Raw genomic sequence first — 23964 nt, 5'->3', positions numbered from 1 at the left:
CCTAGGTTGCTTCCAAGTCTTGGCCATTGTGAATAATGCTGCAATGAACACAGGGGTGCATGTATCTTTACACATTCGTGTTTTATATTCTTTGGATAAACACCCAGCAGTGGAATAGCTGGATCACATATGGTAGATCTATTCTTAATTTTCTCAGGAAACTCCACAGTTGGCTGGACCAGTTTGCATTCCCACCAGCAGTGTATGAGGGTTCCCTTCTCTCCACATCCTCTCCAATACTTATTGTTTCCTGTCTTGTTAATTATAGCCATTCTGATGGGAGTCAGGTGATATCTCATTGTAGTTTTGATTTGCATTTCCCTGATAGTTAATGATGTTGAACATCGTTTCATGTACCTCTTGTCCAAATCTTCTTTGGAGAAATGTCTGTTCCAATCTTTTGCCCATTTCTTAATTGGGTTGTTAGTTTTTTTATGGTTGAGATGTATGAGTTCTTTGTATATTTTGGATATTAACCCCTTATCAGATATATGGTTTGCAAATATCTTCTTCCAATTATTAGGTGGTCTTTTTGTTTTGTCGATGGTTTACTTTGCTGTGCATAAGGTTTTTAGTTTGATGTAGTCCCATTTGTTCATTTTTTCTTTAGTTTTGCTTGCCTGCTCAGACATGAGAAGTACCATTTTTAATTACCCCAAAAGAAAAAAGTATTTAGGTGAAAAGCTAGCAAAGTATGTATAGGATCTGTATGCTGAAAATCAGAAAACGCTGATGAAATAAATCAAAGGAGACTTAAATAAATGGAGAGGTATACCAGGTTCATGAACTGGAAAACTCAACATAGCAAAGATGTCAGATACCAATTTTTCCAAAATTGATCTGTATATTTAATGAAATTCCTATCAAAATCCCAGCAAGGATTTTTGTAGACATAGATGCACTTATTCTAAAATTTATAAGGAAAAGCAAAGGATCTAAAATATCTAAAACATTTTGAAAAAGAAGAATGATGTGTGAGGAATTATTTGCCCTTATGTTAAACCTTACCATTTAGTTACAATAATCAAGGTAGTGTGTTACTGGCAGAGGAATAGACACATAGATCAATGGGACAGAATAGAAAACCTCTCAAAAAGATGTACACAAATATACCCAACTGATTTTGGACAAAGGCACAAAGGAATTCGATACAAGAAGAACAGCTTTTGTCAACAAATGATGCTGGAGCAATGAACATTCATAGGCAAAAGAAGAACCTTGACTTAAACTTCACACCTTATATGAAAATCGACTTAGAATTCATCGTGGACTTAGAAATAAAATGCCTACTCATAAAGCATTTAGAAGAAACATAGAAAAAAGTCCCCAGGAAATAGGGCTGTACAAAAGGTTTTCAGATGACACCAAAAGCACAACTCATAGAAGGAAAAATTGCTAAACCTTACTGCTTATCAACTTAAAAATTTAAAAACTTTAAAAAATTAAAAACTTTTGCTCTGAAAATGTCCTTATTAAGAGGATGAAAAGACAAGGTAGGGACTCGGAAAATTTATTTGCAAACCATACATCTGACGAAAGTCTTATACTTAGAATATACAAAGAACTCCCGAAACTCAACAGTAAAAAACCAAAGAATCTAATTAGAAAACAGGCAAGGGCTGGCCTGCTGGCATAGCAGTTAAGTTCGCACAGTCTGCGTTGGCAGCCCAAGTTTCGCAGATTCTGTTCCTGGGCTCAGACACATACACTGCTCATCAAGCCATGCTGTGGCAGCGTCCCACATACAAAATAGAGGAATATTGTCACGGATGTTAGCTCAGCAACACTCTTCCTCAAGCAAAAAGAGGAAGATTGGTAACAGATGTTAGCTCAGGGCTAATCTTCCTCACCAAAAAAAAGAAAGGCAAAATACACAAACTGACATTTCACTAAAGAGGAATATTCAGATGACAAATAAGGACATGGAAAATGTACAATATGTACATTCTTTAGCATTTAAAGAAATGCAAATTAAAACCACAATGAATAAACCTATTATAATGACAAATAAAAAATAGCAAGGACACCAAATGTTGATGAGGATATAGAGAAACTAGATGACTCATGTATTGCTGGTGGGAATGTAAAATGGTAGAGCCACTCAGGAAATCAGCCTGGTGGTTTTTTATACAGTTAAATATGCAGTATTGTACAATTCAGCATTGCACGCTTAAGAATTTATCTCAGAGAAATGAAAACTTACATTTACACAAACACCTGTGCATGAATGTTCATAGCAGCTTTATTTATAATAGTCAAAAGCTAGAAACAACTCAAATGTTATTTAACATACGAATGTTTAAAAACACTGTGGTACATCCATATCATGGAATTCTACACAACAATAAAAAAACCCAAATGATTGATACGCAATTTGGATGGATCACAAGGGAATTATGCTGAGTAAAATAAACCCAGTCTCCAAAATTTATGTGCTGTACAATTTCATTTATATAACATTCATGAAATAACAAAATTGTAGAGATGGAGGACCAATTAGTGGTTGCCAGAGGCTAGGTATGGAAAGAGAGGAATGTGAGTGAGGCTACAAAAGGAATCCATAAGTGGTGATGGAACAATTCTGTATCTGAATTATGGTGGTGGTTCCATGAATCTGTAATGTCGTATAATAGAACTATACACACACAGACATAAGCACACACACAAGCAGTGCATGTAACATTGATGAAATCTAAGTTCTGTGGTTTGTATCAATGTCAACTTTACAGTTTTGATATTGTACTACAGTTATGCAAGATGTTACCATAGGGGAAAACTGGATGAAGGATAAACAGTACCTTCTAGTACATTACATTTTTTTTGCAACTTCCTATAATTATTTCAAAATAAAAGATTAAAAAAATTGTTGAATGTGAAACAAAGATATTATGACAAATGAAAATAAATAACAATTATAATAGCAAATACATATAACACTACATGCCTGATGCCATTCTAAACACTTTATATACATTAACCCATTTAATCCTCAAAAGAACTCTATAATGTTGATAAAATAATCCTAATTTAGAGATGAGAAAATGAAAATAGAGAAGTGGATGTGAATAAAACTCAAATCCTAGCTTAAGGAGAATTTCCTGTGGTTAACCACTGGAAAAAGACAAAATAAAAGACATACATATAGCTACTGATATTTAAATCAGTTTATAAAAATATTAAGAATAAAAGACAAACATATTGGACAAATACTTAAATACGAGAGTGAAAACATACATCATTATCAATAAATTAAAAAAATATTGAAAAGCAATAAGGACAACATAGAGTTTTCAAGAGTTAAAAGGGCAAAAGCAAGAACAGCCAGAATCTTCTAGGAGATTTAGTAGGCAAGAGAAGAAACTTGAGAAATAAACAAGAAATGGATTTGTTCCTGCCTCTGCCATTTTCCTTGGTAGAGTTTCCATTTCCTCATCTTCAGTACTTATTTTATGGAGCTCAGATGAAGCTTATGTGAAGCAATGTACATAAAATGCTTAGCTTGGGTGCTGTAACATCACAAGTACTCAACAAATGTAGTTATCTCTACTTCGTGAGATGAACTATGACTATCTAATAAATGCTTGACCTCAGTAGCAAAAAAAAAATAAGTAAAAATTGCAGTACAATGTTATTTTTGTCCTTTTGAGTGGCAAAGTTTTAAAAAATGAAAATACTCAACCCCATTGTAAATGCAGAGAGATATATTATGCATCTTCTCTGAGTGCAATTTTATAGGATTCATCAAAAAATCTAAAAAGTCTGCAATAGCATTTCTAGGATTCTATCCTTAAAATAAAAATGGAAAGATCAGAGTAGCTTTATGTATAAGATGTTTAGAGAAGGCTTGTTTATATAGTTAAAAATGGAAACCTCCAAATGTCCAACAAGATTGAAAATGAATGAAAATAAACATGCATAGAACAAGAAATGACAGGCAGTAAACCAAAATGCTACCAGTGGATTTCTCCTGACTAGGGATTTTCTTTATATTTTTGTTGGTTTCCAATTGTCTTACATGGAGCATTTGAATTTTATTTTAGAAGACAATACTTATAAGTAATTTATTTAGAACATATGTGGGATGTGTACTTAGGCAACAAGTAGAACTGAGCCTTAAATTTGTAAATATGTAGCCATTATGCCGTCCAAAAAAGACTTAGAAGATGAATGCCTGATCAAATAAATTATAGCAAAATCTTGCAATGAAATTTTATATAGACATAGTAATTGATTGTATAAATCCATATATATTAGAAACCAATACTGTCAACAATGTACTGCTAGAAAAGAAAAGTAGGTTACAGACCATTTACATAGTATGATAGGTACTCTATGTATCATATGATACTTCCAGATTGATATAGGTATAGATACAGATGGAGAAAAAATACAGACACTGATTCAGATATAGATGTAGAAATAGATATAAAAGTTCTAGAGGGGCTGGCCCCGTGGCCGAGTGGTTGGGTTCGCGTGCTCCGCTGCAGGCGGCCCAGTGTTTCGTTGGTTCGAATCCTGGGCGCGGACATGGCACTGCTCATCAGACCACGCTGAGGCAGCGTCCCACATGCCACAACTAGAAGGACCTGCAACGAAGAATATACAACTATGTACCGAGGGGCTTTGGGGAGGAAAAAGGAAAAAAATAAAATCTTTAAAAAAAAAAAAGTTCTAGATTTGGATATATAGCTAAAGAAAAAATTTCAACAATAAAATTGGTTGAGGGCTGTAAGATTATGGATTTATTAGTTCCAAGTCACATTTGTCTTTTTTCATAACGTCTAATGTTTTCTACAAGGAACATAGATTTTAGTCAAATAAGTATTAAAAAAGAAATATGGACAATATACTATTTTTCTCAAACGGGAGTTATCAACTAAACAATAGTACATTGGGAAGGAACTGCGGTTAGAGAGAGTCACAGAGGAGTTGAGATGAGAATTGGGTATGAAAGGAGGAATAAGAGTTTTCCACAAGTCAAGGGAGGTTATTCCAACACACCAGAGATACATGGAGAGTATGGCATGACCTGGAAAAGCCGAGGAGTTAATGGCCTCGTGTGTCTGAAGCTCAGGATGCTTTGAAAGTGATATGGGAAGTTTTGCTGTAAAGGAGGTCAGGAACCAGGTCATCAAAGACCTTGAATGCCCTGCTGAGGAGGAGATCTTTGAAGAACATGGCCTGACACTGAGATGGAGGCGTTCCCACTCCCCACGGTTCTCCCAGCACACACCACCCCTTCGGAAAACACATTAGTATTCTGCCATCACAGGAGTGGCCCGTCTCGAGCCCCTCAGTCTCCTCAAGGATTGTTCTGCAAAATACAAAACACGCGATTCATTTACATTCCCTTATTATACACAGGCATGTTGACAGGATATAATTATAGTAGGAATAATTACAAAACCTAGGAATCACTGATTCTAAGAATGTCATATAGCTAGAATGAAGGACATTAAAAAATAGAGGTTTATATGTGATTGCCTAGAGATATCACAAGATATCTCAGAGAGTGGGAAACTCAGTGAGGAAGAGCTGAACAAATTCCTTGGTCAGAGCGCTATTCTCACTTCATCTATTTCTAAAGATCAGGCTAGTGTCCTTAAGGTCAGACAACTTCTGAAAATCAATTCAGCCTGTTCCAAGTTCTTTGTAGGAGGTAGTTTCCTCAGTCAAACATAGCACTGCTTTCGCAGGTTGTTTTGACAGTGGAAGAGAAAGTCCTGCAACCTCCCTGGTTAACTTGCTCCAGAGACTGTATTCATTGAACTATTTCCTAGTGTTTCAGCTGAACTGTCCTACCCACGACTTCCATAGACCACTTCACAGATAGCTAGAGATGCTGAAAACTCAGTACTTACATCAAAGTGGTTTCTGCTTTACAAACAAGATGTGAACCAGCTGCTCTTGTATTTGCTTGGTCTTGATCCCATAAATGACAGGATTCAGCATAGGTGGAGCAAGCATGCAGACATTAGCCAACAAGATGTGGATATGAGGTGGAATGTGGCGTCCAAACCTCTGAGCAAGGATGGTGAAGATTCCAGGCCCATAAAAGAGGATGATGATGCAGATATGGGAACCACATGTATTGAGAGCTTTATAGCGAGCATCTAGGGAAGGCATGTGGAAGACAGCACAGAGAATCAGCACATAAGAAACAAAAATTAGCACAACATCTAAAACCACTGTTAACATTAGGATGGAAAACCCATACCAGATGTTCACTCGAATGTCATTACAAGCATATTTGGCCAAGCCAATGTGTTCACAAAAAGTGTGTGGCATAATATTATTTTGGCAGAAAGTCAATCTTTTCAAAAGAAATATTATGGGGGAAATTGTACCATAACTTCTCAGAAAGATAGTCACTCCAATTTTCCCAATCAATGCATGTGTAAGAATAGTGGTGTATCTCAGTGGGTAGCATATGGCAATGAATCGGTCAAATGCCATCACTAGCAAGACCCCTGACTCAGAGATGAAAGTCGAATGGATGAAGAAGAGCTGAATGATGCAGCAATTCAGGGAGATCTCCCCAGCATGGAACCAGAAGATGGCCAAGGCCTGAGGTACTGTGCATGTGGAGAGGACAATGTCTGCTCCAGCCAGCATGCAGATGAAGAGGTACATGGGTTCATGGAGGCTGCGCTTTGTGAGGATGATGAAGATGAGCAGGCTGTTCCCAAGCAGGGTGATGACATAGGAAACAAAGAAGGGGATGGAAATCCACATGTGCTGGTCCTCTAGTCCGGGGATGCCCAGCAAGCGGAAGACTGTGTGGCTAATGCCAGTGTGGTTTAAGGTAGTCATGCCTGGAACAGAACACCTGGGACCTCACTTCCTATTCACAGATATAGAGGAAAATACATATTCCTTTTTAATATATTCTTAAGAGGAATTGTAGTAATACTATTTATAAAGCCACTAGGAGTTTTGGCATATCTCATACTCTTCATCTTCTTTGAACATGCAAATAATAGGAAATTTGCAAAGGTGAAAGGATATGGTCTGTACTCCAGTAAGTGACAGCCAATTACACTTATCTCCAACTAATCAAAGTAAGAGATATTATTGTATGCATTTCACTTTCAAACACAGGATTATGAATACACAGAGGAAATCATTATGCATGTCCGGGAAGGCTGTAACAAGATGATACTTGAACATGACTCTGAAATTGACTAGTTTATCATAAAGTGAAGAATGAAAAGAGAAGGGAAGCAGCATAAGAAAAGGTGAATATACAGATCGATGCACAGGATGTTCATGAATCATTTCCAGGGTAGGGTGACGGGGCATAGAGAGTGCATAAGCAGTGGTACAGGCAGATTTTCCTGATTATGAAGGGCCTTGATCACCATTTCACACTTAGACTCCATCCTTTACACAGGGGGCAGCCAACAGATGTCTTGAAGCTGGCAGGTTAGAACAATTATTCTAGTTTAGAATGATTACCTGTGGAGGTTTATTGGAGCAGTAAGTGACTGAAAAGACAGGATGCTAAAAGGCCAGTCATGTTCCAGGAATAGAAATGGACCTGAACGTAATATAGTCAATTAAACTAATATTTATTAGCATTGTTTTATTGAAGGGATTGTAGCATGCGCATTGCATGTAGCATTTTATATACTCTTCACGTAGAGAGTAGACATCCACCCTAGTAAGTGGGTATTATCTCCATTTCACACCTAAGGGAAGTGAGACTCGGAGAATATGAAGCACATGTCCAATTTCACAACCAGTAAATGATAAAAAAGAGTTTGAAATCTCTCTGACTTCACCATACAGAGTTTGCTCACCTGTGAAGACAGTCAAGGGACCTTTCGGAAGTAACGTCAACAGGGCTTGTGTGCCTGCGGTGAGGCACTTCTTATGCTCACAGTTAGGGAGCTAAGCTGGAAATGACTGGAATTGGAAAATGAAAGGCATTACGCTGGAGTGGGGGTGTTGCAGTACTTGATATTTGGAAGATTCTTCTGCTGATTGAAATTAATGTGTAACTTCATCATTTATTTCCGAGTATACTTTTCTTTATTTGTTCACTTAATCATTCACAAGCACATTTCAAGCGGTGACCAATTTCAGGCATCATGCCATGTGCCTGTGTCCTAACTGGGCTTGTGATTTGAGAGAATGGTGGATATGTAAACAGAAGAGTTTTGTAAAATGTTCCAGGTGAAATGGTCTCAGAGGACACCTTCTGAGAAGACAGCCGTGTCCAATCCCATTTTCATTGGAATGAAGAGATGGAGACAGATTATAAAAAACTCTCTTCAAGTGGTTTCTGAGGATATTAAATGAAGGGGCATCTTAATGCATCTAGTTCAGTGGCTAAAATGTATCTTATGCTCATTGACATTATTTCTTCCACTCCAGTCACCCTCTTGGTGCCCCAGATTTTTCTTTCTGGGGAGGAAAATGGACTCCTAGTTGTCACATCTGTCGAGATGCCCTGGCTGCCTCCCAAAGCACCCTCTAATGTCTGGCTCGGGGCAGGTGACCACAATTCCCTGCCATTCTTAGGACTCCTTTCATGTTTTTCAAGAGGGATCTGTAATCTAACTAAACATGTTTTCTGTTTTCTTATCTCTAGTCTGATTAAGGCACTTTCCATTTATTGGATCCTGTCTCTTTATTTACCACCCTTCTGTAACCTCCATCCAGCCCGTATACTCTCAACCTCCCTTCCAAGACCTCACTCTCCACATCTGCTATAACTAATCAGATTGGTGCCTGCCGTCTTCACCATTCTTTGTCCACACGTATCAATAGCCTCCAAGAATCCTGTCCCCTCTGGCCTGTCTGAGACATAACACTAGCCCAGTTCTCACCTTGATTCTGAAACCACGCCACCTGCAGATGTGTAATTCACTCACCAGTCTTAGACTGAGTTTTCAAGAACAGACATGAGATTGGTGATGAAAGTCAGCTTGCTGCAGGCCAGGAATTGGGCTATTTATCCTCTGTCGTGAGAGCCCTCGGGGGAAGCACTTACACCGGGGCTCCAGGGACAGAGCTGTCTCCACCAGACTTGCCCTTTTCCCAAATTGGCTGAGTCTCTAAGACCATTTCCCCCCTCACTTCCTCCTGTTCCTTTTCTCCCTTGCTTCTCTCCAGAAGATCTCATACAAAAACCATCCACCACCTAAACTAGCCTTGCTACAGGCCTATTTTAATAGAAAGGGAATACAAATGCTTACAATTAATACAGACTCGTGGTTTCTAAAGTTTTATTTTTCATGAGAAGGGTCATGTTGAAATTATATGATCTCCAGGGCTCATATGAATTTCAAGTTCCAGAGTCATGAATCATGATGTTTAACTCTGTTATCTAAGGGTATATTAATGTACAAGCCTAACAGTTAGTAGAAGACATGTGAATCTGGATTCTCTTCTATTTCATTTGCCTGGCTTCTTTGGTTGCATTCAAGATTTTTTTCTTAATCTTAATTTTCAGTTTGATTTGGATGGGCCTAGGCAATACTTTCCTTGTTTTTATCCTCCTTTAAGTTCACTGAGACTTTCGAATCTGTAAATTTATTGTTTTTACCTCATTTAGATATATTCAGAAAGTGTTTCTTAGAAAACATTTTTCTGTCCCCTTCTCTCATTTCATTTTTTGAAACCCCAACAACATATATGCTAGACCTTTGACGTCATTGCATCAGTACCTGGGGGTCTTTTGCTTTATTATATTCTTTTTTCTTCTTCTTTAGCGAGATAATTCTATTGATAGATCTCATGGTCAATTTCTAGAAGCAGGATTACGTTGGTCAAAGGGTAAATGCATTTATAGTTTTGTTATATATTGAAAGAGTCCTTTCATAGAGGCTATACCAGTTTCATTACTGCCAGCAATGTATGGAAGTACTTTTTCCTCACAACCTGTCAGCAAAATATTTGTCAAACTTTTGAATGTTTGTTAATCTGATAGTTTGTCAAGTGTGGTTGACCATCTGCAAAAATGGCTGCCAGTAACTCTTCCCTCTGCTGCACACAAGCAAATTCTCCTATGAAGTGCAGTCTATTACCCATTCCCTTGCATCTGTGTGGCCTCATGACTTGCTTTGACCAATGGAACGACGTTGCAGTATTATATCCTCTGCCCGGTGGCTCTAGAGTGGAGTGAAAGCAGGAACAGTCAGAAGGTGATTATATAACCAAGAGGCAACATTGGGGTAGATTGGACATGGAAAATGAGGAATAGGAAACAAAATAATTACAAATAAAGCTATTGACATATTCATAATCTTAGGTTGCTGCCTCTTGGACTATAAAGTATTTCATTTTGGGCATTTAAAAAAATTTGTTATTGTAAAGAAAAAATAGAAACACAAATATAGAAAACAAAACAAAAAAAAGCCAAACGGTTTGATGAATTATTATAAGGTCAACATCACTTAGGTCAAGAAATAAAAGGGGCTGGCCTGGTGAGGTAGTGGGTAGTTTGCACTCTCCGCTTCTGTGGCCAGGTTTTCAGAGGTTGGGATCCCAGGCATGGACCTACACACTGCTCGTCAGGCCACACTGTAGCCGTGTCCCACATACAAAATAGAGGAAGATTGGCACAGATGTTAGCTCAGCGGCAATCTTCTTCACCAAAAAAAAAAAAAGAAAGAAAGAAAGAAAGAAAATTTGTCAGACACACCTGTAGTGATGTCCCAGTCACAATGCCCTTCTTTTTGGCATCACTAACTCTTGTAATTACATTTATATTCAAGTGTTTTAGCAATTTGCCACCAAATGCTGTTGGTTTTCGTCTTCAACAATGTTGTGAACATTTCATTCTCCTCTTAACTGAAACTGTCACTGTCTACTCAAGAAACCACTATATATCCAATATAGCAAAACTACATCTAAATCTAAAGCTCCCACTCCTTATAGTACACGGGCAAGCTATTAATTGAACAGATAATATTAGATTTTAGAAATAATATGCAGCCTATTATCTACTTTGGGTTTCTACTGAAGTTGGCAGTAGTAAAAGAGATATAATTTAAAAGCAAAGACATTTATAAGTTCAAAATACAATATAATTCTTTGTCATTAAAGAAAAAAGTGTTTTTAATTAATATACATAAAATGAGCAAAAAGAAATTATTTTAAAATGATGGGCTAGACAGTGTTATTTTCTTGTTGAATATCCTAAGAGAAATCATTTGTCCAGCCCTCCATTATAAGCTTTGATTGCTCATCTGCAAAATGGAGTCCTTGGTGGTAACTTCCTTGCAAAGCAATGTGAGCACTGAGTTACTTCCTCCATGCAAAGTACCTAGAACAAATCCCCCATATTTGGAGTGTTTTCAGGACTGTTAGAAGTCCTTGTCCTCATTTCCCATAAAATGCTTTTCTTGCTCATATCTCTTCCCTGGTGGACACCTAAAAATCAAACAAACAGTATTTAGTGGAAAGGGCTGTAGAGACACTTCTCACAGAAAATACAGGCTAGTCAAAAACTTCACGCACAAGTTCTCACAGACCCAGGAGCCAAAACCAGCCCAGCTCTGCAACAGAAGCAGCCCCCGTGAAGAAATTTCTTTCCTCTTTTCTCCTCCACTGCAAGGAGCAGTTTAGCCAGACTGTCTTCCATGTCGTCCGTGTGCTGGAGGCACTGGCAGAGCTCACAGATGAGCAGAGCTCCAAGGGTGGCGTCCTCCGGGGTGTTTTGGATGTCCACGTTGATCATGTGCACAGGCTGGAAGGTCTCCTGCTCTCTGGCACATAGATCTTCCACCACTCTGTCATGGATGCTCTCCCCACAGGTAAAGATGACGTCGAAGGCCTCGCGGCACTCTTGAAATCTTTCTGGCCGGGGCTTGATTCTCTCATTTCTTCCCAGGATGTGTAACATTCCATTCCTGGTATAGTGTTGTCTGTCTTTTCTGAGGAGGTCATTGTACATCTCTTTATATGTGGTTGAGAAATAGTAAGCCACGGGAAGATTGGGTGCCTCCCCTGGGAGCCTCACTCGAGATCCAGTTCTGAAAGACCAGACACTGAAGGCTTTTTTCTTGAGGATGCTGTGGGCTTCCATGTTCCTGTTCATGTTACTCACACATACCACAGCCACCTTGAGTGGGGATGAGGGCATGGTGGTGGGCCCTTGGGACTTCACTGAGACGTGTGTGCTTCAGTCACTTCAGGGGCTCTGAAGCCAGGGGAATGACCACCTGGCTACAGCTCTTCCAACTAGCAAAGTCCAAGAACAGGAATGGGGCTTAAACTGAATCACCTTCTCAGAGTGGGAGGAAACTTCCAGGACGTCTTGATTGATTGGATCATGATCAACGGAATGTAATCTAATCAGGAGCGTGTTGGAGGTGATTGAATTAACCAAACCACTAAATCGCAACAAGAGTGTGGCCACCTAATGGGAATGTTTGGAAATGTGGAGTTGGCCCTGTTGGTTCAGATGGTGAATGAGGGGTGATGTACATAGTGACCAAAACAACTACATTCACTGTAAGTAAGCTACTTGCTCTGCAACAAACTATTCATTAATTTGGGTGGAAAATCTGTTTAAAAATTTTGAACCTGCATCCAATGTAAGTATACGTATAATTACTAGTATTGTTGCGTTTTAATACACATTTGGATTTTCTTGAAATGCAGTTGTGTAAATCATAGGAATATTGAATAAAGCTTTGCCCCCAAATTCACAAAATCTTTCAATAATACAAGCAAATCACATTCAGGACAATATCTTTGCTGAGAGTAAATGAGGAGTTACAACAACACAGCATTTTCTGCATTTGATATTCTTAAAATCATGATTCTCAAGGGAATTCAAGAATTGTTGCAAGCTTCTGCCTACATTTTGTGCCTTCAAGTACAGCTTTGTCTGAGCATTTCCATTCTGAAATACAATATATTTAAAATTATTTTAACTTTATGTGTCATGATTTATTATGTGAATGTTACAGACTTTAGAATTATGAACAGAATATCAAACAAAAAAGGATAAACCTATGACTTTGTAATTATGCAGGGACAAAATCTATCTATGAGGCAACAGAATGTATTTTTCATGCTTCTCTTATGGGAGGTGACTGTTAATTGCAAATTTTCCTAAATGGTTATACACTCTAAGGCAGGGCTTCCCAAAGTGTGATCCCCACACCAGTAGCATCAGCATCAACTGGGAACTTGATAAACATGCAAATTTGGACCCCAGCCCTGCTGAGTAGATACTCTGGGGATGGAGCCCGGAGATCTGTGTTTTATTTTATTTTTTTCATTTTCACTTTAAAAAAATTTAAAAAAATGTTTAAATTAAGATTCATAATACGTTACATCATTGTGAAATTTCAATTGTACATTATTTCTTGTCTGTCACCACATAAGTGCTCTCCTTCACCCCCTGGGCCCCCCGCCTCCTTCCCCTGGTAACCACTGAACTATTTTCTTTGTCCATGTGTTTGTTTATATTCCACATATAAGTGAAATCATATGGTGTTTGTCTTTCTCTGTCTCGCTTATTTTGCTTAGCATAATACCTTCCAGGTCCGTCCATGTTGTTGCAAATGGGATGATTTTGTCTTTTTTTATGGCTGAGAAGTAGTCCCTTGTGTATACATACCACATCTTCCTTATCCAGTCATTGGTCGATGGGCACTTGGGTTGCTTCCATGTCTTGGCTATTGTGAATAGTGCTGCAATGAACATAGGGGTGCATATGTTACTTCGGATTGTTGATTTCAGGTTGTTTGGGTAGATACCCAGTAGTGGGATAGCTGGGTCATATGGTAGTTCTATTTTTGTTTTTTTGAGGAATCTCCATACTGTTTTCCATAGTGGCTGCACCATTTTGCATTTCTACTCAGAGATCTGTGTTTTAAAAAGCCCTCCAGATGACTCTGATGGACGCCAAAGTTTGAGAACAACTGCCATAAGGCAGAGGTTTCTGAAGATGTAAATCCCATCCTTACACTTGACTGTACATTAGAAGTACACTGGGAGTTGTTAAAAATCACTAGATTTAGGAAAAAAAATGTTACGTTGAATCTGGGTCTCTGGTGGTGGGAACTAGATAGCAAAAGATCCTCAAACTACCTGGGTGTTTCTAATGTGCAGCCAAATTTGAGAATCTTTACCCTAAAGCAGTGCTACTCAAAATACCTGCATTCAGATAACCTGAGGATCTTCTTAGCATGCAAATTCTGATTCATTAATCCAGACTGGGATCCAAGATTGAACATTTCCTACAAGCTCCCAGATGATGCCAAAGCAGCTAGGCCGAGAACTACATTCTGAGCCTAGAAGTTGTACAAAAAATAGCCGACACCAGGACAATTGAGGTCTGGGGGTAACTATGCTTCAGAATTAGATTATCTTACAGGAAATATCTTCCATCCCTCACTTTGCAAGCCTGAGATTCCCTCACATCTCTCTGCTCCTACTCTGCCCCATTACAGCCTAGGTCTCAGAGCAGATGGAGGTGTCCTTGGAAAACACAAATCTGATCAGGAGCGGTCCTTGCTGAAAGACTGCAATGGCTTCCCTTGTTTAAAGAAAAATGAGACAGGTCCTAACCTGGCCTGTCAGAAAGACACTCTGGGATCTTTTGGTCCTCTTTAGCTCTTTTAAGTTTCCATTCTCCATCTAGCCTCAATGTCTTTGCACAGGCTGTGTGCTCTCCCTTCAAAGTTCTCCGCCTCAACTCCATCCACAAACACATTGTAAATGGTCTACTCAGCCCTCAGATCGCAGCCTAAGGTCACTTCCCTCAAGGAAGCCGTTGCTCACCCCCAGGCTCAAACAGCTTTTCCTTTGAAATCCCAAAGTGCTCATGAAAGCCCGTTCACTTGTGTGATAATTTAATTATCTTTCTTTCTCACCTGATTGGAAGATCCTAACGCACTTTTGCTTGCCGTGTATCCTACTACCTGGTATAGTGTCCAGCCCACAGTAGTGGTCCAGTAAAATTTGTAGAATTAATTAATTAAAGGCAAAGACTTTAAGAGTTAAAAAAAATCCTAACTAGTTGAAGTAGCACATATGCTCTTTTTAACAAATATTGGGAATAAATTGTCTAATAAAACTCACATACTTGAGTATCTCTATTGTTAAAAAAAAAATGAGAAAGAAATAACAGGCCCCAAATGGCCCCACAACAGCAAACCAAGACTTAACACAGTTTCAGCCCCTCCTATAATATGACCTTTAAATAGTCAGTCTGAAATTTCCGGAGCTGCAGTAGTGAAGTGATCTGCATGATAGAACCCTGCCATTTCCTTCCCCCCCAAATAAGATGACTTGCCTGAAATAATCCTTTTCTTTTGTTAATAACTCCCTTGCCCCACCCTCCTCTCTATAAACGCCTTCCATTTTGTACAGTCCGTCAGAGCGCCTGTCTACTTGCTAGATGGGATGCTGCCTGATTCAGGGAGGACACCTTTTCATAGGAAACTGTATGGCCGGTTTTTAAGTAGAAAAGGTTAGGTCAGAGAGCCCTTCTTGCATCTGCTATTTTTCAAGGACATTCTTCTCAAAACAATCAATATTCCAAAGTGGCATATTTTGGGATGGCATGTCCTGAAGTCCTTCATATCTAAGCCCTTTCCTCGTTCTCCCCCTGCCTATCTCATAAGGACCATCTCTTGCCACTCCTCTTCCACACACTGCTTTCCTCACTTTGCCCTTCTCAGACTGGCCACTTCCTCTCCCAAGCCCTTGACCTGGCTCTCTCTTGCTGCTTGTCAATGTGCAGCACTGGAATCAGCTCCTGTAGGAGGAGTTCTCTCACTCCCAGCTGGGTGAAGTGCCTGTCCTTCATTGTTCTACATAATTTACAACAATGCATTTTAATTGCTTAACTTTTCTACTCTAGCTTATCTCTGGGAGAGGGGACTATGATTTCTATTTCTATATCCCCAGATCTTAGCTTACTCCTGTTAATTTATAACAGGCATAAATTAATGTTTGTTGAGTCACTCCTTTTATTTACAAACTTTTAGTTTAGTTTGTTTAGGATGTGTTTATTGAGAAATACATGCCTAATACATTTTAATCCTGAGAGTATTCTTATATAAATGACTTGAATCCTTTTATTCAAGTAGCTCATTCAACAGTCTGTGGTGTTGGTGGTGGCTAGTGTTGCTTCTAAGCAAGTTGGGGAGGGAGGGAAGTGGGATGACATTGGGGTTTGTGAGTGCTATTCAGGCTGCAATATGGAGTCAAAGACCCAGAGTAGGCAAAGGGGGAACACACAAGTGGGACAACTTTTTTTGGAGGGCGGGCAAGATTGGCCCTGAGCTAACATCAGTTGCTTGAGGAAGATTGTCACTGAGCTAACATCTGTGCCAATCCTCCTCCACTTCGTATGTGGGACACCATCACATCATGGCTTGATGAGCAGTATGTGGGTCTACGTCTGGGATCCAAACTCATGAACTCTGGGCCGCTGAAGCACAGCATGTGAACTTAACCATTACACCACCAGGCCAGCCCTGGGACAACTTGTTAAAGCAAAATTTTACTCACTGTTACTCAGGATGGCAACCTCACCATGAGCTCACATCTGTTTCCATGTTTGTCCTGCATTTGTGTTTCATAAAGGAGGCTTTGCGGGAGTTGTTTCAACTCCATCTCTATGGAACGTCTTTCCTGGGCACAATTATGTCAGTGACTTCTAAGGTAACAGTCTTGCCTTGGGCTCATGAGGTGCTTCCTGGTCACATTCCCTGTGTCTAGCGCAGACCCTATTCTACCGTCCACTGTAACATGCTGCTATAAAAGGAACTGGGGGAAATGCATGTTGTGGTTCCACCATTCAGGAACTGGCTGCAATAGGGTAGCTCCCTCGAGCATCATGAATTCTCCTTTTGCTGCCCAAGAGTCAATGTCACACCAGAAAGATTATTCTTGGTCAAGAAGAGGAACCCCCCTCCAGGGTCCATGACCAGTGTTCTCCAAACAATCCCCCTTCCCTTTTCAGGGATCAACAGTGACCCATATTGCTCTCTCACAATTTACTGATGTAAGTCATGGACAAGTCAGGTGACAGCACATCAAAAACTGCCACTATTAATATAATTCTACTTTTCTAAATGCACAACTATGTGTGTTCTCTCCATATTTATGAATATATTCATATATATTTATTAGTTTACACAAATAAAAAAGATACAAAGAGAAAAGTATGGAAGAGTACCAAATTATTGACGAATCTAATGGTTGTATTTCAGGTGAGTTCCTTTTTTTCTCCTTTACTAGGGTATAATTGACAGAGCTTGTATATCTTTAAGATGTACAATGTGATGTTTTGATATATGAATACATTGTGAAATGATTACCACAATTGTGCTAATTAACATATTCATCATCTTTCATAGTTGCAATTTGTGTATCTGTGTGGTGAGAACACTTCAGATCAGATCTCTCAGCAAATTTCAAATATACAATACAGTATTATTAACTATAGCTACAATGCTATCCATTAGGGCTCCAGAAGTTATTCATCCTGCATAACTGAAACATTGTGTCCTTTGTATGTGATTGTCCCGGGGTGTCACACGATGTCTCAGAGGATGAGAACCTCGGTGAGGAATAGTTGAAAAAATTCCAGGACCAGAGCACTGTTCTCATTTTACCTATTGTCAAAGATCAGGCTAGTGACGTGAAGGATACGTGAATTTGGAAATTTGTATGTCTGGCCACAGGTTCTGTGCAGGAGGTAGCTTGCTCCGTCAAACATGGCACTGCTCTCTCTGTTGCTTGTCCCTGGTGAACTTGCTCCAGAAACAGAATTCACTGAGCTATTTCCTAGTGTTTCAGCTTATTGCTAGTGTTTCCACCCACCACTCCCATAGACTACATCATGGATAGCCAGAGATGCTGGAAACTCTGTTCCTCTTCCAAAGTTATTTCTGCTTCGGAAACAACATGTGAGCCACCTGCTCTCGAATTTGTTTCGTCTTGATCCCATAAATCATTGGATTCATCATAGGTGGAACCAGAATGCAGACATTAGCCAACAAGATGTGGACATGAGGTGGAATGTAGTGTCCAAACCGCTGAGTAAGAGTTGTGAAGATTGCAGGCCCATAAAAGAGGATGATGATACAGACATGGGAGCCACACGTGTTGAGAGCTTTGTGGCGAGCATCTTGAGAAGGCATGTGGAAGACAGCAAGGAGAATCAGCACATAAGAAACAAAAATTAACAGGACATCTAAGACAATTGTTGACACTATGACAAAAAGTCCATACCAGATGTTCACTCGGATGTCATTACAAGCATATTTGGCCAAGCCAATGTGTTCACAAAAGGTATGTGGAATAATATTATTTTGGCAGAAAGTCAATCTTTTCAAAAGAAATATTATAGGGAAAATTGTACAATAACTCCTCAGAAATATGATAACACCAATTTTCCCAATCAGTGCATTTTTGAGAATAGTGGTGTATCTCAGTGGGTAGCATATGGCAATGTAGCGGTCAAACGCCATCACCAGCAAGATCCCTGACTCAGAGATGAAAGTGCAGTGGATGATGAAGAACTGAGTGATGCAGCGATCCAGGGAGATCTCCCCAGCATGGAACCAGAAGATGGCCAAAGCCTGAGGTACTGTGCACGTGGAGAGGACAATGTCTGCTCCAGCCAGCATGCAGAGGAAGAGGTACATGGGTTCATGGAGGCTACTTTTTGTGAGAATAATGAAGATGAGCAGGCTGTTACCAAGCAGGGCGATGACATAGGAAACGAAGAAGGGGATGGAAATCCACATGTGCTGGTGCTCAAGACCCGGGATTCCCAGCATGTGGAAGACTGTGTGGCTAACACCAGTGTGATTTATGGTAGTCATACCTGTGGAAATCACCAGAGACATCACTTCCTATTCACAGACAGAGATGAAAATACAGATTTTCCTTAATATTCTTTTTGAAGTCACAAAGATCTTTTGGCATATCGCACACCCTCCACCTACTTTGAACATCCAAATAATAAGAAACATAAAGGGTCAATAGGGCATGTTCTCTACTTCAATGAGTGAAAGTCTAATTAAAAGATATCAATATCTACAGCTAATCAAATACACCATTATTATATGTATTTCTCTCACAAACAGAGGATTATGAATATACAAAGTAAATCATTACATGTCTCTCAGAAGGCAGTAAGAAGATGTTTCTTGAACTTGACCTTAGGGTGGGTATTTTATCACAAGAAGAAGAATGAAAAGAGGGGGAAGCTATAGAAGAAAACATGAGTATTCAAATCAAAGTATAGCATGTTCATGAACCAGTGTTTGGTCAGCTCCAGGTGGTTGCATGTTGGGAATACGGAAGAAAGCAGGGCAGGTGGTTCTACAGACAGGTTTGGCCTAATTGTTAGAAATGAGATTTGAAATTTCTCTGCCTTTACCACCTACAGTTTGCTCACTTGGGAAGAGAGTCAAGAGACCTTTAAGAGGTAACATTGACAGAGCTTGTGTGCCTGAGATGAGGCACTGCTAAGGGAACTAAGTTTATATATGACTGAATTTGGAAAATCAGGCATTATTGCTGAGAGGGGATGTGCATGATATTTCAAAGATTTTTCTGCACGTGGAATTTTTTCATTTAGTTCTTAGTGTACATTCATTCATTCATTAATTCAGTTTTAGAAAGGACTAATTATTTTTCAGGCACCATATTACAAACTGGGGATATAGAAAAAATAGGAATTTGCCTGAGTCCTGTGGGCTTATGGTTTGAGAGAAATTCAAATTTGTAAGCAGATAGGTTGAAGAATTGGAAGCAAATGTTAATTCCCCCTAATGAAGAGGTACTTAAAAATATCTAGCTCAGTAGCTAAGTTATATCTTCTGCTCATTAACAGTATTTCTTTACTCCAGTCACCCTCTTGTTGCCCCTGATTTTCCTTTCTGGGGAAGAAAATCAGCTCCAATTACCATCCTCCAAGTGCTGGGAGAAAGGGTTCTGCCATCAGAGTCACCTATCAAAGGAGTTCAGCCAGCTGGCCAAGGTCAGAGCAGTGTCTCCTGTAGAGTAAGGGCTGCTCTGTGAGAAAGTTCTTTCCAGTGAAGGCAGCTGACCTCCTTTAGGAAAACCAGTGGGATGGCACCAGAGGGGTGTGAGGGCAGGTGTGTGCCCCACAGACCTGGCTGGGAAAGGAAAGGAGGAAAATGGCAAGAAGAGACCATGGAAGACACAATTGACAAATGCAGGGCTAGACACAATCAACAAAGGTAGGGCGAGAGAGGAGTGTAGATTATGAAAGCTGGTGATGGCCATGCATTTGGGGAAAGGAAGTAGCAGAGGAAATTTCATTAATTGGAGCCAGAGAGAGAAGCCAGGGAGCTCAGGCATTGAGGATTTACCTGTTTTATTGGTCTCCTCATCAAGTTAGACTGACTTTGGTCTGACACAAGTTCATCCTAAATGCCCCACTTAATACTCTGCCCCCACAGTTCTCTTTTCATACCTGGCTGAAATGGCGTGGTTCACTTCACACACCCTGCGTTGGGAAGCTCGGCCCAGATCCTTGCCATTCTAAGGGATCTTCTCACAGTTTCTAAGAGGAGTCTGCTGTCTAAGTCAATATTTTTTCTGTTTTCTCATGTCCAGTCTAATTATTAGGACATTTGTTATATATTGGATTATTTCTCTTTATTTACCAACTTTCTTTAATCTCAGTTGCCTTTAACCTTTAACTCTCAACCTCCTTTCCCAGACCTCACCCTCCCCCTCTGCTCTGACCAACCAGATTCGTGCCTCTGGTCTTTACCGCTCTTTGTCCACATGTGCCAATAGCTTCCAAGAGTCCTGTCCCGTCTGGCCTATCTGGGACCTGACACCAGCCCAGTCCTCACCTTGATCCTGGAACCGCCCCACCTGCAGATGTCTAATTCACTCATCAGCTTTTCCTGGGTCTTCAGGAAGCAATGTGAGATTGGAGATGAAATTGAGCTTGTTGCAGGCCAGGCAGTTGGGCCATTTATTCTCTTTCATGAGGGCCCTTGAGGGAAGCACTTACATCCGAGCCCCAGGGACACAGCTGTCTCCACCAGCCTCGCCCTCTTCCCTCATGGCCTGGATCCCAGACCCCTAAGTCCTTTTCCCCACCTCCCTGGCCTTCTCCTGACTCCTGCTCCTCCCCACATGCTCTGATCTCTATCCCACACCGAGTGTTCACATTTATGATGTTTCACTACAAAAACCCTCTCCCAGCTAATCCGGCCTTGCCACAGGTCTGTTTGAATACCTACGCTGGCATAAAATATTGAAGTAAATCACTGATTATTAAAGTTATTTTCAATCTGCAATATCAGTGCATGGAATTAGTATGCAAAGATGATTTTCAAATTTTTGTTCTTGATGCAAAGGATGATGTTGCAGTTATAGTCCTCCCTGGAGTGTCATAAGATTCATATTTTGGGGTCATAAAGAATGAGTTTTAACTCTTTCCTAAGGGTACATAAATGTCCATGCACGATTTGTAGAATACATGATTCTTGATATTTGTGACACATTTGCCAGCCTAGTTGATGATTCTGTTTAGTGCTTAGTCACCAAAAATCCACATTTATGGTTGCTGGAAAAAAAAATTCCCCTGCTTTCTTTATATTCCTTCATAAGTAATTTTTCCAGATTTTACTCATCCTGACTCTATATAGTGAACTGTTTTCATCTTGGACATGACTTTATATTCTCACTGATTTTAAAAGTAATCTTGTACATTATTTTAAAAATCAGATAATAAAGACAGAAGAATAAAGGAATCCCACTTAAAAAAAATGTGTTTTGGTATAAATATATACAGGTGTATTGTCCTGGCCAGTCCTCCATACTATATGCTCTTCTGAAAATCCTACTAGTTTTTCATTAATTAATTAGATTATATGAAATTAATGCATTTTACTTATTCATACGTCTTTGTCATAGAATTAGCCTATCCATCACTTCAGACTCGAGGCTTAGGAAGCCCGATGAGCAACTGTCAGGACAGGAGCAGGTACAGATTCCAGAAGGGATCAGATCCGTGGGGACCTATTGTGGTGACAGACTCAAGATAGAATCCTGGTTTTGTGCACTGCATTTCATTCACAATAGGTGGTATTTTTAAGTTTTATATTTTCTGTAAACTCTAAAATCTATTTTTAATATTTTCAAAAAGACCCATAAATGCCCAGAAATGCATTGCACCTTCTTGTAAAGATAAGCCCACCTCTCTTTTCTCCATGTCAACAGGTGTAAACGAACAGCCATAATTGTATGTGACCAGTGGACTCTTGATGACTCCTTGGCTGAAGCTAATATGTGAAAACCTTGTGCACCAAACAGTGGAGAAAAGGCTCTAAGCATTTAACATGACTATATGGATGAGGATTCTCCACACCCAGAGGGGCACCAAATATCATACATGTAAAAGCTAACCAACCGGTGTAAAATGTCAGTGATGGGAGATGAATTAGATATAGACGTCCGCCGTACACATTGTGCCTAAAAATAACAACAAACACTGTATTGCACATTTAAAAATCTTTTAAGAGGGTAGATCTCATGGTAAGTGTCTTACCACAATAAAATAAACTTTAAAAAAAAAATCACATAGAAGATGGCCTGGTGGCCTAATGGTTAAGTTCGCACACTCCACTTTGGCGGCCAGGTTCACAGGTTCAGATCCTCTGCATGACCTACAGACCATTCATCAAGCTGTGATGTGGTGGCACCCCATATACAAAAATAGAGGAAGATTGGCACAGATGTTAGCTCAGGACCAATCTTCCTCTCCAAAAAAAGGAAAAAATCACACAAAAGCTTTCCAAGCCAATGACGGTATGGCAGAAGGAGCTGAAATAGAGTGGGGCTGGAGAAGCCTCATGGTCAGAACAAGGATGTTGCAGTGTCAGGTCAGAGACCAACAATGGGAGAACTAGAATGGACAAGGTCTATTTCACAGATATCAGCAAGCATCGATGCTGATGGTCAGAAGCCACCCTGAACGCCACCACCGTGCAGATGTCCGTGTCATGAATGACTTCCTCCCCACATGTGCCCTGGCCCCATACAAGGCCCTGGAGCTAGAATCAGCCGTGGAGAGAAAGGAGGAGGGGATGCACCCTGAACTGATTGAGAAAATTCTGAATTGACAGGATTACATTACTCAAAAATGACTAGTTTCAGTTTTTGACATTAGGTAGGAAAAGGCCTGGATATAAAAACTATATATAACATGAACTATGTTCAGCCTAGCGTCTAAGCAAGCAGTTTGTGAGGTCAACTGCCCAAGTTCACATCCAGCCTCCAAATGACCAACCACAGAGCTACATTATGTAATCCCTCTATGCTTCAGTTTCCCAAGACGGAATCTGGGATAACAGAACCTACAGTAGTCCCCCCTTATCTGCAGTTTCTCTTTCTGCAGTTTCAGTTACCTGCAGTTAACTGATGTCCAGATATTAAATGGAAAATTCCAGAAATAAAGAATTTATAAGTTTTAAACTCCCTGCTGTTCTGAGTAGTGTGATGAAATGTGGAGCCATCCCCCTCCCTCCCGCCCAGGATGTGAATCATCCCTTTGTCCAGCTATCCACACTGCACATGCTACCTGCTGGTTAGCCCATTCGTTAGGAAAAGGAATAGTATGTATAGGATCCGGTACTATCTGCTGTGTCAGGCATCCACTGGGTGTCTTGGGACATATTCCCCACAGATAAGCGGGGGCTACTGTACTGCTGAAGATTGTTGTTAGGGTTAAAAGTTAATACCTACAAAGTAATACATACATACAGGTTAACCTATAAAAATCAGGTAATAAATGTTAGCTATGTATATTGGTTCTGGAAAATAAAAATACTTTTTTCACCCCAGGATTTTGATGTCTAAAAATACCATAGCTGTTAAGATGAGACCATAGTCCATAATTTTAAAAACCTGCGGTGCATTCTGCACCATAAAAATTTGTGGGCCAGAATTTTATCATGTTTCTAAGGTAAAAGTATGTGCAAAGTAGAA

General features: G+C 39.8%; 3 protein-coding genes across 3 annotated transcripts; all 3 read right to left on the bottom strand.

Annotated features, from left to right (window-relative positions):
• Positions 1-5862: 5862 nt before the first annotated feature.
• Positions 5863-6813, bottom strand: LOC124225544 (olfactory receptor 52B4-like). Its single transcript, XM_046638222.1, has one exon. It carries the CDS (start codon positions 6811-6813, stop codon positions 5863-5865), a length of 951 nt encoding a protein of 316 aa, XP_046494178.1.
• Positions 6814-11461: 4648 nt separating this feature from the next.
• LOC124225543 (RNA polymerase II subunit A C-terminal domain phosphatase SSU72-like) lies at positions 11462-12094 on the bottom strand. The gene has a single exon (XM_046638221.1). The coding sequence runs from the start codon at positions 12092-12094 to the stop codon at positions 11462-11464; it is 633 nt and encodes a 210-aa protein (XP_046494177.1).
• A 5770-nt stretch (positions 12095-17864) lies between these two features.
• Positions 17865-18809, bottom strand: LOC124251734 (olfactory receptor 52B4-like). Its single transcript, XM_046684561.1, has one exon. It carries the CDS (start codon positions 18807-18809, stop codon positions 17865-17867), a length of 945 nt encoding a protein of 314 aa, XP_046540517.1.
• Positions 18810-23964: the final 5155 nt, after the last annotated feature.

The sequence above is a fragment of the Equus quagga genome, chromosome 14, assembly GCF_021613505.1.
Source record: "Equus quagga isolate Etosha38 chromosome 14, UCLA_HA_Equagga_1.0, whole genome shotgun sequence".
NCBI lineage: Eukaryota > Metazoa > Chordata > Mammalia > Perissodactyla > Equidae > Equus > Equus quagga.
The sequence above is the reverse complement of the archived record's forward strand: the minus strand, read 5'-3'. Positions and strand labels throughout refer to the sequence as shown.